Source organism: Haliotis rufescens, unplaced genomic scaffold (genome assembly GCF_023055435.1).
Source record: "Haliotis rufescens isolate VD_foot unplaced genomic scaffold, xgHalRufe1.0.p SCAF_58, whole genome shotgun sequence".
NCBI classification, from domain to species: domain Eukaryota; kingdom Metazoa; phylum Mollusca; class Gastropoda; order Lepetellida; family Haliotidae; genus Haliotis; species Haliotis rufescens.
The window spans coordinates 2,385,058-2,405,279 of NW_025964312.1; the positions used below are offsets into that span (position 1 = coordinate 2,385,058).

General features: G+C 42.3%; 2 protein-coding genes across 2 annotated transcripts in view; one reads left to right on the plus strand and one right to left on the minus strand.

Moving 5' to 3' along the window:
• The first annotated feature begins 8,194 nt into the window (after positions 1-8,194).
• On the plus strand, positions 8,195-11,284 carry LOC124128159 (uncharacterized protein KIAA1958-like). The gene is made up of 3 exons (XM_046491557.2): positions 8,195-9,551; positions 10,210-10,474; positions 10,983-11,284. Exons 1-3 carry the CDS (start codon positions 8,395-8,397, stop codon positions 11,205-11,207), a joined length of 1,647 nt encoding a protein of 548 aa, XP_046347513.2. The 5' UTR covers positions 8,195-8,394; the 3' UTR covers positions 11,208-11,284.
• A 7,133-nt stretch (positions 11,285-18,417) lies between these two features.
• The window catches only part of LOC124149583 (chordin-like), a 39,858-nt gene continuing 38,053 nt past the window's right edge, over positions 18,418-20,222 (minus strand). Inside the window, exon 19 of the mRNA XM_046521266.2 lies at positions 18,418-19,647. Within this exon, the coding sequence (XP_046377222.2) occupies positions 19,589-19,647 (59 nt within the window). The 3' untranslated portion in view covers positions 18,418-19,588. The remainder of the gene's footprint in view (positions 19,648-20,222) is intronic.

Here is a 20,222-nt window from a genome sequence, read left to right on the forward strand (position 1 = left end):
CGTGTTATTCCGGGACAAGCCGGTTACGGAAAGGGGCGAGTGGTGACGAATGCATCAGTACGTATATTGACGGTGTCGTCAAGTTCCGGGTTGTTGCGGTATGGTTGATATAGGCCCATCGGTTCTGTGTCTTTCCGTTATAGGGGGTACGGGTGGCCCAGTCGTCTAAGGCGCCGCGATTCGCTGTGCAGAGTTGCGTCCCTTGGGCACGCCAGAAACCTATGATTGTGGGTTCGAATCCCGGTTCGCCCCGATCATGTTTCTAGGTTTGTCAGCACCATACCCGTGCTCGTGGGTTTCACCGAAGTGGTAAACGTCTGAGACCTGCATCACTTCGGGCTTTCCTCCAACATTAAGCTGACACGCCGCGATATAACTGGAATACTGTTAAACGCCGTGTTTAACCAAACTCACTCACTCACTCTTTCCGTTATAAAAACTTTCACTAAGGCATAACGAGGAAATATATCTCGGGCATCGGGACGTCTCTAGGTCCTGCACCAAGTTCCCCTCGTCATATGACGCATACTTGTCCACACATGGCAACTGACATTGTACGTAGAGCCGAGATCAATTGCCCGGTTGTGTTTGTTGGTGTTCTTGTTGGGGAAAAATATAGATACCCTTTCACATCATTTTTGTTTTCAATATCCTACCTCCAATGCCCGAGAAACATATATTTTTCTGCGTAGCCTGACACATGATGCTGGTGTAGATTACTAATTTGGAAATAAATCGAATTCACTGTGTGGCTTTGTTATGTTATGTAAATGACTTGCATACTATGAACACGGAAGACCGCCTCCGTGGTCTAGTGGTAGAGCGTCCGCCCGGCGGGCGGAAGGTCCGGGGTTCGATCCCTGACCGCGTCATACCAAAAGACGTTGAAAGATGGTATTTGTTGTTACCCTGTCTGGCGCTCGGCATTAAGGGGCTAAATCAAGGACTGGTCGGCTCGGAGTCAGAATACTGTGTCTGAGTGGGGTATTCATGTTAAACTGCGGCATGGTATCTCAGTGAGCTAGCACTGTAAATCGGCATCAGTCCGGACTAGTACAAGCAGCCATACAAACACACACGTACACGTGCATGCACGTTGCTATATAAGTGCAATAATCTTGGACGCGACGTTAAACCCCATTTCACCTCACCTCGGCTCACTATGAACACGGACGCGCACGCGCACGGACACACACACGCACGCACACACACGCACGCACACACACACGCAGTGACACGGAAACCACTATAGATTTTGAGGAAGTACATTACTCAGCGCTAATAAGCGGAGTTATTTGCTGGGTTTTTTTATAACTGGGCCCGGGGTGGGGTATCGATTAAAATAAATAGGGCCATAAATCAATCAATTACCTTTCGCGCAAAGGGGCAGTCGGGTAGCCTAGTGGTTAAAGCGTTCGCTCACTCACTTTTGCGCAGAAATGTGTGGATTGTTATAAAATCACCTACGTCTGTACAGTTAAATTATGTTTAAGTAGATAGTGAAAATAGTTCAACATTCCATCCACATGTATAATTTGAAATGTGACTGGAAAAATCTCAGCTCTCTTTTATGATTAAAACCAACCTCAGCCTCCGCCCACTGAGGTCAGGTTTAACAATCTTTTAATGTTGTTTTACGTATATACTTTTTATCGTATAGAAACACATGCGACCCCTATAGTGGCCAAGAGGGAATAATATTGCGAGAGAGCGAGAGAGCGATGTCCCATCTCGGCCTCCATATATGACCCCTATGGTGAGTGAGTGAGTGAGTTGGGTTTTAACGCCGCTTTTAACAGTATTACAGTTATATCACGGCGTGTCAGCTTAATGTGGGAGGAAAGCCCGAAATGATGCAAGTCTTAGATGTTTACCACTTCGGTGAAACCCACGAGCACGGGTATGGTGCTGACAAACCTAGAAACATAATCGGGGCGAACCGGGATTCGAACCAACAATCATAGGTTTCTGGCGTGCCCAAGGGACGCAACTCTGCACAGCGAATCGCGGCGCCTTAGACGACTGGGCCACCCGTGCCCCCTGACCCCTATGGTATCAGTGAGTGAGTGAGTATGGTTTTACGTCGCTTTTAGCAATATCACGGCGGGGGACACCAGAAATGGGCTTCACATAGTGTACCCATGTCGGGAATCGAACCCGTGTCTTCGTGACGAGCGAACGCTTTCACCACTAGGCTACCCGACCGCCCTTATGGTATCAGTGATAAGAGCTGCTCGTTTAGTGTGTCTGTTGAGTGTGCTTTTTGTTTAAGGATCAATCGGCAATATCCCAGCCTTATTACTGATATCTGTAGATAATCAAGTCTAGACCATACAATCCAGTGATTGATATCATGAACTACGCTAAGTAAACAGTCACTTCGTCTCCTGCATTTAAACCATTGTGATAACGCACTTGATTCTGAGCCAGGAATACACGGGTCATTCTGAACGTGCATTTTAAAGAAATAAAACTGACGGAACTACAAGTCAACATGCACAATAATGATACTCCGAGAACTGATACATCGGAGGAGGATTCACTTTAATCTGTTGCTTCCGGAAGTAGAATCAACACGACCCTTCGCGGGGTCGAGGCTCAGTGCTTTCCCTTCCGGAGTCAACATATTGTCATGGTTTCTCGATTACATACCCTGATAATCAGCACCGTCGACTATTGCTGAGTGCAGCGTTAAACGAAAATAGGTATGGCCGATGCAGAACCATACCTCGAGCACGCCTACCGGGAAACCTCTTCCGGAAGAAACCCCGGAGTATTTGGTTGCCATGGACGACGTGATTAGTTCGTGTTCATCTTTCTTCTGGGTCGATGCGAAGGTGCGACATGTAGATGGCTTGGTGCAAATTCATATTGAGCTGCCATTCAAACATTTCTTGGAGATATTTGCTTTACTTTCCTTGTCAAGTAACATGCCTATCTCATCCTGTGAATTGTTTGTTTATTTTTTATTACCCGATTATTGTCACTCGGAACATTGCCTACTGCAGAATAGCAAGATTCATTCACTCGAATTATTCAACCCTGAGTGGACAAAGAGCTCTTACGTCAAATAAAGATGGAGAGAGTCGAATGAGAAACTTTTTTTTTTTGATGAAAGGAAAGTTGTTGTTTATTAATTTAGCGTTAGTCTGGAAATATAAATACAATGACGATCAAAAGAAACTGTACCAAACTATATGGGAGGCTTGTCAAAACAAGACGCGAAGAAATGAATATAATAAATGATTCATAACATTATCAAATGGACAGGAATTACATAGAAGGTGCAGGAGGGACCCCCATAAACAATTGCAAGGAGGGGCGATCGGGTAGCCTAGTGGTTAAAGCGGTCGCTCGTCACGCCAAAGACCCGGGTTCGATTCCCGACATGGGTACAATGTGTGAAGCTCATTTCTGGTGTTCCCCGTCGTGATATTGCTGGACTATTGCTAAAAGCGGCGTAAAACCATACTCACTCACTCACTCACTCACAAACAAGGGGGTATACTGTCACTTTGAAGTCACTGTATATACAATATGGTTGAGGTAAACGTCCCTATGTATGGGACCCGTAAAGCTTTTCCCCAAAACCCATTAAGATCCGGATAAGAATAGGCCTTCAACAACCCATGCTTGCCATAAAAGGCGATTATGCATGCTTGTCGTAAGAGGTGACTAACGGGATAGGCTAGTCAGGATTGCTGACTTGGTTAAAACATGTCATCGTATCCCAATGGCGTGGATCATTGTTCGTGATGTCAATCACTAGACTGTCTGGTCCAGACACCGAGGAATATTGTCTTCCTGGTCGCAGGTGGGTACGATCGTGTCTGTGTCGTTACAGTGAGCGAGTATGTTGTTACGCCGCTTTTAGCAATATTCCAGCAATATCACACTAGAAAAGGACTTCATACATTGTACCCATGTAGGGAATCGAACCCGGGCCTTAGGGCGTGACGAGCGGACGCTTTAACCACTAGACTAATCCACCGCCCCTTTGTCGTTAAAGTCCATGATTGTCGTAAGAGGCGATTAACGGGATCAGGTAGTCAGGCTCGCTGACTTGGTTGATGCATGTCATCGTATCCCAATTGCGTGGGTGGATGTGCATGATGTCAATCACTGGATTGTCTGGTCCAGACTCGATAATTTACAGACCGCCGTCACATATCTGGATACTGCTGAGTGCGGCGTTAAACAACAAACAAACAAACAAACAAACACTATGTGTGGATGGAATACAATCCCACCATGCAATTAATATATTTAGTAAACATCGCGTGAGTGCCCCAATGACTTTGAGCAGCCCGTGCACGACTTCGTCATTCGGTCTCCGGCGCCAATATGTACCGTGGGCCTCGGCTAAGTCATCTCTGCTTGGAAGAAGGTCAGAGGTGAGGTGAAATTGGGTTTAACGTCGCGTCCAAGATCATTGCACTTATATAGCGACGTGCATGCACGTGTGTGTGTGTGTGTGTGTGTGGCTGCTTGTACTGGTCCGGACTGATGCCGATTTATAGTGCTAGCTCACTGAGATACCATGCCGCAGTTTAACATGAATACCCCACTAAGACACAGTATACTGACTCCGAGCCGACCAGTCCTTGTTTTAGCCCCTTAATGCCGAGCGCCAGACAGGGTAACAACAAGTCCCATCTTTTAACGTCTTTTTGTATGACGCGGCCCGGGATCGAACCCTGGACCTTCCGCTCTCCGGGCGGACTCTCTACCACTAGACCACGGAGGCGGTCCGAAGAAGGTCAGATCGAGTTCTAATCTGGTGGTCAAGGTGTTCCCGACATGTCGGGAGAGAGAGCTGGTCAAAGCAAGACCAGTACATCATTGACCAGCAAAAAGTTGATGGAAGTTTTGGAAGAGAAATGAAATTTCATTCGGTTGAACAGAGTGAATGAGACTGAAATTGATTTCTCTTGAAGGTAAAGCCAGATATAAAGGGAGGTTATTCACGGCAGAGGGCGCCACCGTGTGGGGTATATATAGGAATTGTAAAGCCCGGGTAGTTCAATCTCTCCTGTGGTGTCGCCGTTACAGTGCGGTCTGTTTATATCGTTATTAACTTCGCCACGTGTTCTATCGCCGTTTATGTTATGGAGCTATCTGAAGATATTAACAAGAAACTTGATAATATTCTACAGCAGTTATCTACATGTCGAGAAGAAGTTGACAGGTCTGTTGAAGACAAACTTGTTAATTTACAAGATAACGTGGCTCGAACAGCGGCTGATATTCAGAAACTCATAACTGAAAAAGATTTCGTATGGAAACGGGCACCGCCTTCAATATAATTTCAATTCAGAGACCCTTGAAAATCTGAAACAAATGAAATTTGCTATTTCTTACTCAAAATGGGACTATTTCCAAATTTACTTTGCGCTGAGGTTTCGCGCATTGAGCATAGGAGTAAGCTGATTAAGCGATCCGACTCATCAGATGGAGGTTGGGAGACTGTTCGCCAATATGACTGTAATGATCATGCTGATGATTCTGGCGATGATCGGCGTATTTCCAGGGCGGAATCCAGAGCTATCAAGAAAATTGACAAAAAGAAATCAAAATCGTCAAGATATGCCCCATTTAAGTTTTCTAGACCGACAGCGACTGTCACGCAGGCTACAGTTGGGGGCGGGGCTTATCCAGCGGGACCTTCTCAAGGACGTTCATTTCGCCCGAGACTTAGAAACGGCACGTGTTTTGCGTGCAGAGAACTCAGCCACTGGAGACGAGACTGTCCGTATGTCAACTCTAACACAGTCACGCCGACACGTCGACCGGGAAGCAAGACCACAGTCTCAGAGTCAACAAGGTAAAGTTGAACTTACAAACGATTATGAATATGAGCGTGGAAATGCTGAAATCTTTGTGAGGGTTCGTCTAAGACGCTGCATACAGTTTTGGCGTGACATTGGTTCTACTCAATTTGTGATTGATGTTATTGTAAGTGGATACAAGATACCATTTTATTCTACTCCGACACCTATGGAATTAAAAAAACAATATGTCGGCGTTGCGTCATTCTGATTTTGTTTGTGAAGCTATTACAGATCTTGTGCGGAAAAAATTAGTGGAGGAATGTGAGGAGAGGCCTCGTGTTGTTAATCCGTTGTCTGTGTCTATTGCTTCTTCTGGAAAGAAAAGATTAATTCTTGAATTGTCTGTGGTGAACAAGCATGTGTTTAAACTTTCAGTCAAATACGAAGACTGGAAAACCGCTCTTATGTATATCAAAGCTGGTGATTGGTTAGTTAAATACGATATACATTCCGCGTACCATGAGGTTAAGGATGACCTCATCAGTTCTGGATTTGTGCCTAAAGTTGAAAAGTCTTTATGGACGCCTTCACAAAGTTTGGAATGGCTAGGATTTCACGTGAACACTTTACATTTTACTTTAGCTATACCGGAAAGGAAGTTGGAGAAGCTTTCCATTTGCATCACATCTCTTAGTCCCTAACACTAGGTCTGTATGTTCGTGATGTATCTTCACTAGTTGGTCAAATTATTGCTATGAAACCAGTTGTTGGTTCAATTAGTCAACTTATGACGAGGTCACTCAGTATAGATTGTCTGACGGCTAACTCGTGGAATGACTGGATTGTTTTATCAGGTCAAAGTAAGGATCAGTTAGTGTTCTGGCGGGACAATATTCAACATTTCAAGTCACGATCGTTGTGTTCAGACAGTTCCCCTACCAGGGTTGTTTATAGCGATGCAAGTGGTGTAGGTTACGGTGGCTATTGTGTTCAGTTTGGTGGAAGGTTTGCACATGGTCAGTGGTCCGAAAGCGAAATGAATCAAAGTTCAACATGGCGGGAGTTGAAGGCTGTATCTATGATACTGACAAGTTTTCTGTCTTTTCTTGGTTCTCACGCAGTCAAGTGGTTTACGGATAATACCAATGTATGTGCTATTATTAAAAAGGGTAGCATGAAGACACATTTACAAAATCTTGCATTGATTATCTGGCAGTTGTGTTTGAGATCCTGTATACGTTTGGAAGTAGACTGGATTCCCCGAGAACAAAATGATCAAGCCGATTTTCTGAGCAAGCTCACTGATAGAGATGACTGGGGCAGTTGCAGACTATGTTTTTCATGTACTTGATGAAACATGGGGACCACATTCAATAGATCGTTTTGCTTCTTACTACAAGAAGACAAACCGTTTCGATTCTAGGTACTGGAACCCTAATTCTGAGAATGTGGATACTTTTACTTCAGATTGGAGTAATGAGGTGAACTGGATAGTACCACCAGTGTATCTGGTCTCTCGTGTGTTGTGCCATATGCGCAAATACAGAGCAAAGGGTACGTTGGTTGTACCTCAGTGGTACTCGGCAAGTTTCTGGTCTTTGCTATGCAAGGTACATTTTTCAAAGAAGTAAGAGACTTTGTTTATTTGCCGTCTTGCAAAGAAGCTTATGTTCCCAGTCGTATTGGGGGAGGTTTATTTGGTGAAACAGATTTAAAATTTTCAATGTTAGCGTTGAAAATCGATTTCGGTTATTGAAATGCATCTTCTGTTTCAGATGTGTTAGACAGTGTATATCATGATGTTATATCTACCCTCCCAGAAAGTTTAAAACCGAACGTACAAGGTTTGAGCATATTATTAAATGAGGCTAGATCTGCCTCTACAGTGAGATCATACAACTTGGGATTCAAGAGATTTTCTGATTGGGCAGATTCTCACGGTTTGCCGACTTTATTGCCAATTGCTCCTATGCTCTGCGCACTTTATTTGTTATCTTTAATACAAAGTTGTGAAAGTATTTCTTCTGCCAATACAGCTTTTTACAGCATTCGATATGCTCATGTTCTTGTTGGGTTACGCAGTCCCACAGATAATACACTGGTACGAAATGTATTGGAGGCTGGTAAGCGGAGATTGTCTAAACCAGTACACAAAAAGGAACCGATAACAATATCGCAACTTATAATTAGTTGTATGGTATCGTCTCTAGAAAGTGAGAAATGATTAACAGACAGCAGAGTTGCTGCAATGATTTTAGTTGCTTTTGCAGGTTTTCTTCGATCAGTTGAATTATTGCACATTGCACGTTCAGATATCATGTTTTTTGAACATTATGTATAGGAGAATGTCCGAAATCTCGCCATTATTTTCGCACGTGAAGCTTGTTCGAGGCCGTTAGGCCGAGAACAAGTTTCACGTGCGAAAATAATGGCGAGATTGAGGACTTTCTCCTACTTAAAACAAAGTTCGATCAAGTTGATGCCTCAAACTAATCTTCAAGTGATATCCACGTGCCAAACTAACGGAGGTGTGTTCTAGTTGTACATGGTCATGACAAACCAAGTCGCTAAAACACACCAATAAACGTGCAAAACTATGGGAGTGTTGTCTGTATAACTGCACATGCAACATGATATTTTTCGATTTTCGATGAACGACGTTCGACTCGGCAGGGTTGTCAGCATGACTGCGAATGATTCCGACAACGATTTATTTGTCACACAAAATAGTTTCACGAACACTTTTGAGCTGGACGTTAATTCAGATTTTGAAACTTTACTAAATTTGGATTCAAATGAACTTCCAAACTTTGATGTTGGTAAATGTGAGTTGATTGATCTCGAAGGGTTTTCCTCAGGTTCCGACACTGACCTGTACAAAGCAAGCCAAGCAATTGAATCTAACCTTCTTGATAGGCTACCTTGTAACACTCGCTCGCCATTAGCTTCATCAGAAATACCTCAATCACGTGGCGCTTCTGAACAAAGCATAGATTCAAGTTCAGCAAGGTTTGCCAAGCCAACATCTGATATTGACATTAAGAAGTTGTGTGATTCAGCATACTCCTCGAATACTGAAAACAAGAGTATGTGGGCAGTTCGCTTGTTTCAAGGGTGGGTGAAGGAACGGCGTAAGAGGGGCAGAACAGAGGACATGGTATTGAACCCTGACATTGTGTCACTGGCTCAGGAGGAAAGGGAGTTAAATAAAACATTGATGTATTTTATGATTGAGGTCAGAAATCAGAAGGGCGAGGAATATCGCGGAAATACTCTTTATGAAATTGTCTCATCCCTACAATATTATATCAGAAGAAACGGCAGTCAACTGAATTTTTTCGAATCTCCGATGTTTCAAGGATTAAGGTCCGTGCTAGATGCGAGAATGAAATATTTGGCAAGACAGGGAATCGGGATAGAGAAAAGGCAGGCTGAAGTGATCCGTGTGGACCAGGAAGACATGTTGTGGGAGAAGGGGATGCTGGGGGAGAGTACCCCCCAACAGCTATTAGATACAATGGTGTATTTAATTGGCCTCAATTGTGCTCTGAGGGCTGGTGATGAGCACCGATATCTTAGAACGGGCCCGAATTCACAGTTCGAAATAACAGTAGGTGCTGATGGGTTGAAAGGTCTAAAATACATGGAAGATGTGTCCAAAACAAACAGAGGTGGCTTAAAACATCGACAGTGTGAACGAAAATGCGTCAAAGTGGGCCAGAACTTGGAACGTCCAGAGAGGTGCCTTGTTCGGCTTTATGAAAAGTACATGTCACTCAGGTAAGTTATCAATGAATTTGACAGTATATCAGTGATATCAGTGAAGTTATTTTTAAGAGTATATTGGCAAGTTGATTTAACTGTCTTGGAATTTTCAACTCAAGTGTTCATAACACGTCACCTATTATTATGACTTCATTACAATTTAGTGACGCAATTTCCGGGGTAGAATGGGTCCTCGGTATACCCTGGCTGTCCTAAAAGGCGACATAATAGGAGTGGGGGAAGTGGTCATGTAATGTGTTCTGGTTGTTGTCGAGCCTTCGTAGATCGTTGCTCATGCCGTCAGCCACTAGCTGTCTGGTCCAGAACTGCTCTATATTTTTTCCCCATTTATATTTATTAATAGGCCGCCGCGATATAACTGAAATATTGCTGAAAGTGGCATGACCAACCAATTATATTTGATCCCAATGGTGTACACGTGACTTAACAAAGTTGAAGCAATGCATATTTCAGCCATCGATGGTAAACGTGAACAATATTTCACTATGATGTCATACTATATTGGGACGTCATTAAGTTTAATGACGTTAACAAAATGAACTTCACGCCCCTGTGCGCGGGACATTGTCATTACTGACTTTTACTTGATCGTGTTTAGACATTGAAAATACATGTGTGTATATATACATTTTTTTTTTAATGTTATTTTCAGACCTAAAGACGGAAAATGCAACGCATTTTACTTGAGGCCCTTGAAATTTGTGAGAGAAAATACATGGTATGCTGACATTCCGATTGGATTACATCCTTTAAGAGGCACTATCGGAAGACTGTGTAAAGTGGCAGGTTTTAGTGGTTTTTATTCCAACCACTCCTTGAGGGCCACCACTGCAACACGTCTGTATGACTCTGGCCTAGACGAACAGCTTATCGCTGAGAGGACAGGGCACAAGTCTGTGGCAATACGAAGCTACAAGGTATGTTTTTTTTATACATTTGCGCTGGTTTGTATTATATGCTTGTCCGCAAAATACTACTAATGTTACTAATACGCTCCCAAGTTATCGAACGGAAAGCTCAGTTGTGTGGGGGTCACTTTGAAAATGAAAACTTTTTCGTATATGTGTGACATCTAAAACATGACAATGAAAAATCTAGTATTTAGTTCAAGTATAAGGGGGTGCGGTCGGGTAGCCTAGTGGTTAAATCGTTCGCTCGTCACGCCGAAGGCCCGGGTTCGATTCCCGACATGGGTACAATGTGTGAAGCCCATTTCTGGTGTCTCCCGCCGTGATATTGCTGGAATATTGCTAAAAGCGGCGTAAAACCATACGCACTCACTCACTTAAGTATAAGGGGTGGTCGTTAATGAAAGGAAAATGTTTTGGATGGGGCCAAATATGGATGAATATCGTTTATTACACGGATTAAACAAACCAGATCATTTCCATAACTGAAATGCATTAATTTATCATTTAAACGTAGAGGACATCTGCGGAGATGGAAGCCCGTGTTGACAACATCATTCAGAGGAAATCAAGTAAACCTGCATCCCCAACTGAGTCGACAGTAATCAGATCTACGTCAACGGCATCCACTGCATCAACTTTGACCAGTACCAAAGAGACAAATGATGACACAGCTTCGAGGAATGGACGCGATCTCAAATTGGTTCTTAGGGATGGCGTTGTTTTGTCTCTAACATTCTGAGAATAAACGTTGGGTCAACAGTGACATAATCTTGTTATATTTTGTTGAAGTTAGTGAAGAGTATAGGACGCATTTCCTGTATCTTCTCCCGAGCATGTATCACAACATAATTTTGCAAAAATCATGCTGTACTATGGGAGGGCGACCGCTCTTGTTTAACTATGGGAGGGGAACCTTTCAAGGAAGACTATGGGACGATTTAGTACCCATACTCAAACTATTGGAGTGTCAGCAAAATGACTGCGTCCACCCAACTGTCATTAAAGTTCACGTAACTTTGTTTTAAATGTCTATATTTATTGAACAGTCCAAGACGGACGTGTACCGAGATGGTGCATGGGTAGTCATAGGTGTATCCGATTCACTGCTATGTCCTGTTATGCACTTACAACGTTATTTAACGAAGGCAGAGATTGTCGAGGATTCCCAGGAATATGTGTTCAGAGCACTAAGTCCTGTTAATGGTAAATATGTGCTGAGGAAAGATAACAAGCCACTGACTTATACAAGACTCCGTGAAATACTTCGTCCAACTTTGTCACCTTTTGTCAGTGATGTGTCAAGATATGGCCTCCACAGTTTGAGGTCGGGTGGTACTACAGCGGCAGCAAACAATGGTGTACCTGACCGTCTTTTTAAGAGACACGGGCGCTGGAAGAGCGAGAATGCCAAAGATGGGTATATCAAAGACAGTGTTAAAGCAAGATTAAGTGTGTCCAAATCATTGGGTTTGTAATATAGGTTGTTTTCCTGTATTCCCTTTCTTTGTTTCTCATGCAGAGTAAATGCCTCGGCGTGTGCCACAGGGGAAGCCACATGTGTGTTTGTTTATATCTGGCTTGACGAGGTTTTGGAAGAGAAATGAAATTTCATTCGGTTGAACAGAGTGAATTAGACTGAAATTGATTTCTCTTGAAGGTAAAGCCAGATATAAAGGGAGGTTATTCACGGCAGAGGGCGCCACCGTGTGGGGTATATATAGGAATTGTAAAGCCCGGGTAGTTCAATCTCTCCTTGTGGTGTCGCCGTTACAGTGCGGTCTGTTTATTTTATGTTTGTCCTGTGCGTTATGGTTATGAACATTTTCTGTTGTCAGGTGTTGGCAGTCTTGCTGCAAGACAAATGTCGTCAGTGACGAGTATGGTTCTGAACCACAAAGCATGGATGGCACCTGGTACATGCATGTATCTTACAGTCAGATGTTAGTGTCGGTGACTGGCGTGGTTCTGAGATCATATGGATCAAGGCTAGTGACGCCACTGGTGTTTGTAAAAAGAAAATTCCCATGCAAAGCAAATGCCTCGGCGGGTGCATTGCGTTGTCATGTTGAAATGAGTGAGTATGGTTTTGCGCCGCTTTTAGCAATATTCCAGCAATATCTCGGTTGGGGACATCAGAAATGGGCTTCACACAATGTACCCATGTCGGGAATCGAACCCGGGTCTGCGGCGCGACAAGCGAACGCTTTAACCACTAGGCTATCCGACCGCCCGTCATGTTGAAACTTGAGTCTTTTGTGTTGATGTGGTATATTATGATTACTGTTGATTTCTGGACTCCTTATATACACTGGCGAATATTGCGCTGTTTTTATACCGATATGTATCTTGTGATCATTTCCAATTTTAGCGAATAAAGTCACTTGACACGGAATTAAAGTTTTCTGTTGTTTGTCCGGGTTGGTTGAATTGAGAACAATAGTTCGAATAAAATACGAGGGCACGGGTGGCCCATTCGTCTAAGGCGCCGCGATTTACTATGCAGAGTTGCGTCCCTAAGGCACGCCAGAAACTTATGATTGTGGGTTCAAATCCCGGTTCGACCCGATTATGTTTCTAGGTTTGTCAGCACCATACCCGTGCTCGTGGGTTTCACCGAAGTGGTAAACGTCTGAGACCTGCATCACTTCGGGCTTTCCTCCCACATTAAGCTGACACGCCGCGATATAACTGTAATACTGTTAAAAGCGGCGTTAAAACCAACTCACTAACTCACTAACTCACTAACTCACTCGAGTAAAGTAACGTTATTTTAGCAGTTTCGTTTGCTCTTCATTGTATACATCATGTGACCCTTATTATACTTACGCGATGGCTGATTGAAAGGAAGTTTCCTTGTGTGCATGGCTGATTTAGAAATAGCGTCATGGCACATTTCAAAATAGAACGTTCAAAGCTGTCATTGGGACAACCAAGGACAGAATAGATACAAAATATTTCCCTAAATTCATTATCAACAACAAATACGGTCACTACGGTCAAATACGGTGAACTATCAGCAATTTCCGTCCTAGCGTGCAGAGATCTGAATACATCATTTACTTTCAAGGCAGTCTACAGAAAATGGCTGAATGCTACTTCCGGTATTGCTCTCATTACATCTCGGCTGTTTCCGGCAATTCTTTGCCTCTGTTATGCTACATTGTAGAAATTGTAGTGTCATACGTGATGGTCACGCTATGCCTCCAGCCTACAGGAGCACTAATCTGGCATAGCAGCGTTCTTGTGTCAGTTGTCAATAGATCATTTCTCTTTGAAGTTTGTATCGGTCTTGTGCAATTTGCACAAAATTAGATGTTGGTCGATAGAAATATAATGTATGCGGCATTCAATATTTTGAAGAATTTTTTTAGCTATTCGAAGCGTCAACGGATAGGTAATTTCATAAAGTTTGTTGTAAACAGACTGATGTTTCACACCTTTATCAGCAATATTCCAACCAAATTGCGGGGGGCACGGGTGGCCCAGTCGTCTAAGGCGCCGCGATTCGCTGTGCAGGGTTGCGTCCCTTGGGCACGCCAGAAACCTATGATTGTGGGTTCGAATCCCGGTTCACCCCGATTATGTTTATAGGTTTGTCAGCACCATACCCGTGCTCGTGGGTTTCACCGAAGTGGTAAACGTCTTAGACCTGCATCACTTCGGGCTTTCCTCCCACATTAAGCTGACATGCCGCGATATAACTGGAATACTGTTAAAAGCGGCGTTAAACCCAACTCACTCACTCACCCAACCAAATTGCGATCCGACAGACCATTAGTTCAAACATGTAAATGTAACACGTGCTCTGGCCGAGTTCATTGAGGAATGCGGGGGTGGTTGGGTTAAATGTGCTCACGTGACCGCTTGTCCTTTACAAATTAAAATATATGCGTATGTATTCGCATTTGTAAATGTTGTGACTGAGATAGTTCAGTGGGCGCATTCATCTATACCCATAGATCATCATGTTTTGTGAAATTTTTTAAAAAAGAGCAGTGACTACTGAAAGCGCGACAACTCGACGTTTTGAAGAAATGTCGCATTGTCGCGCTTTGTCAAAATATTAAAATTTGCAGTAATTATTTCAAGCGCGACAATGGGACAACGCGACATTTTGATGAAATGTCGCATTGTCGCGCTTTTCCAACACTGACTGACTGATATAGAAGATTTAACGTGCGCTTTCCGACTGCAGCGTATTTCGCACACGGTTTTCCAACACGAAGCAAGCGCTCTTTTGTATCGAATGTATGATTTAATTTGATTTGTTGAATGTGAAATGGCTCTTAATCCTATGAATACAAACTGAATTGGACCAAATTTAGCCTTTGTTATATTTGATATGTAAGTGTATTCCGTAGTATTTGCAAAAGGATACGTAGTAATTAGGTCAACTGTCATTTGATTGGTTGTATTTGAAATGGTTTTAAATCCTGAAATAGACTATGTTAAATTGACCTTAGGGTTTTTAAGTTTTATATGTGTATGTGTACCGGATCATTTTTACATTTGCTGTGTTCCTGTGTTCTATCCCTTGCATTTTTTTCCCAAAGCGCATCTTTCTTCTGGCGACCGATAATACAATTTATATTTCATGATCCCCTACTTGTTTTGAAGAGTATATATCTTATACATAGTTAATGCAAATAGTAAACGCAACGCCAGAGAATAACCAGTCTCGATTATCCGACGAAACAGATTCCATTCGAAACTTATGGGAATGGATAACTGAAAATCAGTGATCTCGTGCACCAGGTGTTCACGAAAAGTGTAATTATTTCCTGCCTTTAAAATATTCAGTTTTGAAGATGAATATAATTCACAATTTTGATACCGTCTTGCCACCTAACCATACTTGTACCAGTTAGTTTTCTTTTTCCATCGTCTAATTTACATATTCTTTTAGTTTGTTTCATTATTTTTTCTGTTTGATTGTTTGATTGTTTGATTGTTTGATTGTTTGTTGTTCAACGCCGGACTCAGCAATATTCCAGATATATGACGGCGGTCTGTAAATAATCGAGTCTGGATCTGACAATCCAGTGATTGACATCATGCGCATCGATCCACGTAATTGGGATACGATGACATGCATCAACCAAGTCAGCGAGCTTGGCCACCCGATCCCGTTAGTCGCCTCTTACGGCAAGCATAGTCGTCTTTTACGACAATCATGGGTTGCTGAAGACCTATTCTACCCCGGATCTTCACGGGTTTTCGATCTTCCAGACTAGATTTGGTGTTAATGTGTTCCTTTTTTCTAAGTGACTGTTTACCGTTAAGTGACTGTTTACCCTTAAGTGACTGTTTACCATACCACAGGTAGTAATAACTTTGTTTACTAGTTATTTCCATTATTGGAAAATAGAACTTAAGTATTAAATTGAGTGTCAGTACAATATTCAGTGTCAGTAGAAAATTCTTAAATTGAATTTATTTCTATTTCCGACAGAACTTTAAAGGCGAGTTGTGTCACGGATCTGATCGCGAGGAAATTGCAGACAAGACAACAAGATTTGTCTCCCTTACATTCAGAAGCAAACGAAGCGCCATAAAAATAACTCACCATCAGTTCAAACTGTTGAAACACATATTTTCTTTGTGTGCGGTTTTTACAATCTAAGATTGGGTTATAAATCAAGGTCTGATGCGGTGAATTTGAATTTATTACATGTTACGAAATATGTATGTTGAAGCACATCAAGAGGGGAATGGTCAGGTGAGTTGCCAAAAAAATATCCGATCAAAGGATTAACCGAAAATACGTAGATTTTGTTAAAAAGTGGATTTGTCAAAATTAAGTGTTTACTAAAGCAGACGGGATACACCCGTATATGGGCGTGAAGTACCGATGTAAAAACAACATACTTTGCTCAAAGGATTAACCGATAATACGTTGATTGATTGCTCATTGTTATCTAACTCAGGGAATATTTTAAAGACCAGTGGACATCTTTAGAATAGTTGTCACGTGTGCTGTCTCAGCTGAGCAAAGCGACATGACACCTATGTAAATTGTGAGTGAGTGAGCGATTTGGGTTTAACGCCACTTTTAACATTATTTCAGTTATATCGCGGCGTGTCAGCTTAATGTGGGAGGAAAGCCCGAAGTGATGCAGGTCTCAGACGTTTACCGCTTCGGTGAAACCCACGAGCACGGGTATGGCGCTGACAAATTTAGAAACATAATCGGGGCGAACCGGGATTTGAACCCACAATCATAGGTTTCTGGCGTGCCCAAGGGACGCAACTCTGCACAGCGAATCGCGGCGCCTTAGACGACTGGGGCCCCCGTGCCCGCCCGCCCCGCCCCCGCCCCCGCCCCCGCCCCCGCCCCCGCCCCCAGACATTCCAGTGATTCATATCATAAGCATCAATCCACGCAATTGGGATCGATGACATGCTTCAACCAAGTCAGCGAGCCTGACTACCCGATCCCGTTAGTCGCCTCTTACGACAACCAGAGTCGCCTTTAACGGCAAGCATGGGTTGCTGAAGACCTATTCTACCCCGGATCTTCTGATAAAGTAATAGTTTCAGATACAATTCATCCGACCATTGCATAAACATTCTTTGAAGTTATATTGTTATATGGCAGCGTCATTTATTGTTAAACAATGATTGTAACTGTATTACATTGCTTCTGACGAGATTCGGTAGAAGTTCAATTGCATTGTCAGGAATGTAGTAAAAAGCAGTGGCGAGGAAGTTATTATATTTAGATGCTCGAATTATCTGTAAACTTCCGGAATAACATCGATGGATGTTAAGCCTAAAATATCCTGTGATGTTCTAGTGACACATCTCACATTTCATCTGACATTACATCAAGACCAGCTTGTGTGAAGATTACTTTTAACCTGGTATCCAAGCCCATGCCTATATCGGAAGCTTTTTATATTATTCTTGTCATTTCCACTGCTCTCACATTTTATACTGCAATTGAATATTGTCGCACCACTCTGTTGTGTATTGCCATTGTAATAGCTGTGCAGTAATTTGTATTAATTTGTACATCAAGTTAATTTTGTAATACAATTGTTGATGGTATACCATTTGTTGGTTTCACACTAAATTCTTTTACGTACATATTTATGGGTCAACATTGCTTCAATCCGGGAATCGATTCGTAACAAAATTATTGCATCGAATGCATATAAAACAATGCCGAGCAGAACAGAAAATACAACTGTTTAATTTTGAAATCTTATATATTTGCATTGGGTACGGATTCGCATTTTGGGGGTACCAGTCATCGAGTTGATTAGGTACGACTGGGTACAGGTTATCCAACGTGTGGGTACGAGTCCGTCAAGAACGATTGGGTGCGGATCTCCATGGGAACAGATTGTTGAGTTCCCTCTCGGAGCATCAGTTACGTGCATTAAAAATAGCACCAAAACGCCGCAGCTTACTAACTCTAAACAAAATGTAAATAATCTCTTATATAAGCTTATAGCAAACAAACAAATTTCACCCTACATCCCACCCCAGGCAAACAAATAAAATAATAATTGAAACATTGTTTTAAAAAGTGATAACAAATATGCGTCGGAATACGTCAGGGTAGGTGAAATATGAGTGCATCTCATATTGTTTATGTTATATTATAATTAATATTGAAAAACAGACTGCCTCAGTTCTGTTATAAACCAAGTCATGCCCAGGCGTATGATTGGTTGGTTTTGTTGTTTTACGCCGCACTCAGCAATATTCCAGCTATATGACGGCGGTCTGTAAATAAACGAGTCTGGACCAGACAATCCAGTGATTGAAATCATGAGCGTCGATCCACGCAAATGGGATCGATGACATGCATCAACCAAGTCAGCGAGCCTGACCACCCGATCCCGTTAGTCGCCTTTTACGGCAAGCATGGGTTGCTGAAGACCTATTCTACCCCGGAATCTTCACGGGGTCCCAGACGTATGAATAATAACAACACTAAATTCGATTTCGATGTCTTTATGTAACACGGAATTCAAATACAGCACCTTCGGTCTTAGGGATTATTTACAACAATGGTAATAGCTAACTGTGTGTGAAAGCCGTGAAATGACCAGAACGAATGATATATGTACAGCTGCGTATAGTTTAGAGGTATATGAGCTTCTATGTATAAACATACAGATAGCCTAGTCCTAACGCTTAAAACACTTAGAATCGTGTGCTTATTTAACTGCATTGCACATAAAGATGTATGCCAATATTAAATAATTAAATAACAATGAAGTACACGACTAATCTAGATGACAATACACAGAACATTTATGACAATATACAGAACATTTATGACAAAACATAGAACACAAGACGATGCACAAAGTGACAAATGCATACAACATCACGTTTTTTGAAAATGTTTAGGTATAAACTTAAAACTAGTTTCACTGTAAATGCAGAAACATCTAAATGTTGAAAGTGAAAATTTTGAATGGGGTCTTTAAAGTAAAGTTCAATATGAAATCGAATATAACTGTCGTGATGTGAACATAAACATATACTAAAAGTTTCTGAACTAAAAATACCACTTGATGTATCACGTGACGAGCAACAGTCTTTGGTTGCTGGAAGCACTTGGGGTATGACGTCACAATCACGTGCGGCGCATGGCCTGCCGTGAAAAAGTCTGTTAAGTTCGATGACGTCGGTTCACACGTGACGTGGTATAGTTTATAAGTCACTCTCTTAAAATGTAACACAAACACCTTAAAACAATAGCACTAATAAGGTGATGCGTTAATTCATGTGAATATAGCACTAATCACATCTCTCGTCCCAACACGAAAATAAGGCCTTTGTAAAGAAAGACCATGAAACAAGTTCTCGTAACGTGAATGGTAACCAATATCAAAACGTCCCATTTTCGTTCACCAAATGACGGGCAACACAACACAGCCAAGTTGTCAGTGTCCTCACGACAATGTCTACATGATGGCCCATCATCAACCCAGGTCTTGGAAGTCCCTGAACAAGACGGAATAGCAGTGTTCGCCATTTTGAACGTATCACATGGTTTAGGTACTTCTTTCACGCAAACATGTTTTCATCCTGAAGAAACATTCGCCCACACACAACATCGGACCTTGGGATCACATTCACAACCGCAGAGTTCGTCAATCAGTTTTCTTTACTTGAGGATTTTTCACGACTGTTCCCTTTTCTCCGATTTTTTTGTGCTGAAAATATAAATATAATGTTATTTAGACCACGCCTTCATGAAAATCTGCCCGTAAAGAACTTGGTTAGAACAGGTCTTCAGCAACCCATGCTTGTCAAAAAGAGGCAGCTAACGGGATCGGGTTGTCATGCTCGCTGACTTGGTTGATGCATGTCATTGTATCCCAATTGCGTAGATCGATGCTCATGACATCACTCACTGGATCGTCAGGTCCAGACTCGATTATTTACAGACTGCCGTCATATATACTACTCAAAAGAAGTTAAGGATCACCCAATTCTGTTCTATTACTATAGTTAATCTCTCATGCCATCACAGATTAACAATAGTATTTTGAAGGAATCTGCTGATCCTTAACTTCTTTTGAGTAGTATAGATGGAATATACCCGAGTGCAGCGTTAAACAACATACAAACATTTTCATGTAATTCTACATAAACCATCATTGTTACAACGTCTGTCAGAATGTGACAGTCAAATATGTAGGACCACATGGACACACAGACAGACATACGCCCAAACATGTGCACAGCCACACGGATCCATGGATCCATAGACACATGGACATATTTG

Coding starts and splice junctions, on each gene's coding strand:
- LOC124128159 (XM_046491557.2), top strand. CDS start 8,395: ATGCAACATGATATTTTTCGATTTTCGATGAACGACGTTCGACTCGGC. Junction 9,552..10,209: donor GAAAAGTACATGTCACTCAG/GTAAGTTATCAA, acceptor TGTTATTTTCAG/ACCTAAAGACGGAAAATGCA. Junction 10,475..10,982: donor TGGCAATACGAAGCTACAAG/GTATGTTTTTTT, acceptor ATTTAAACGTAG/AGGACATCTGCGGAGATGGA.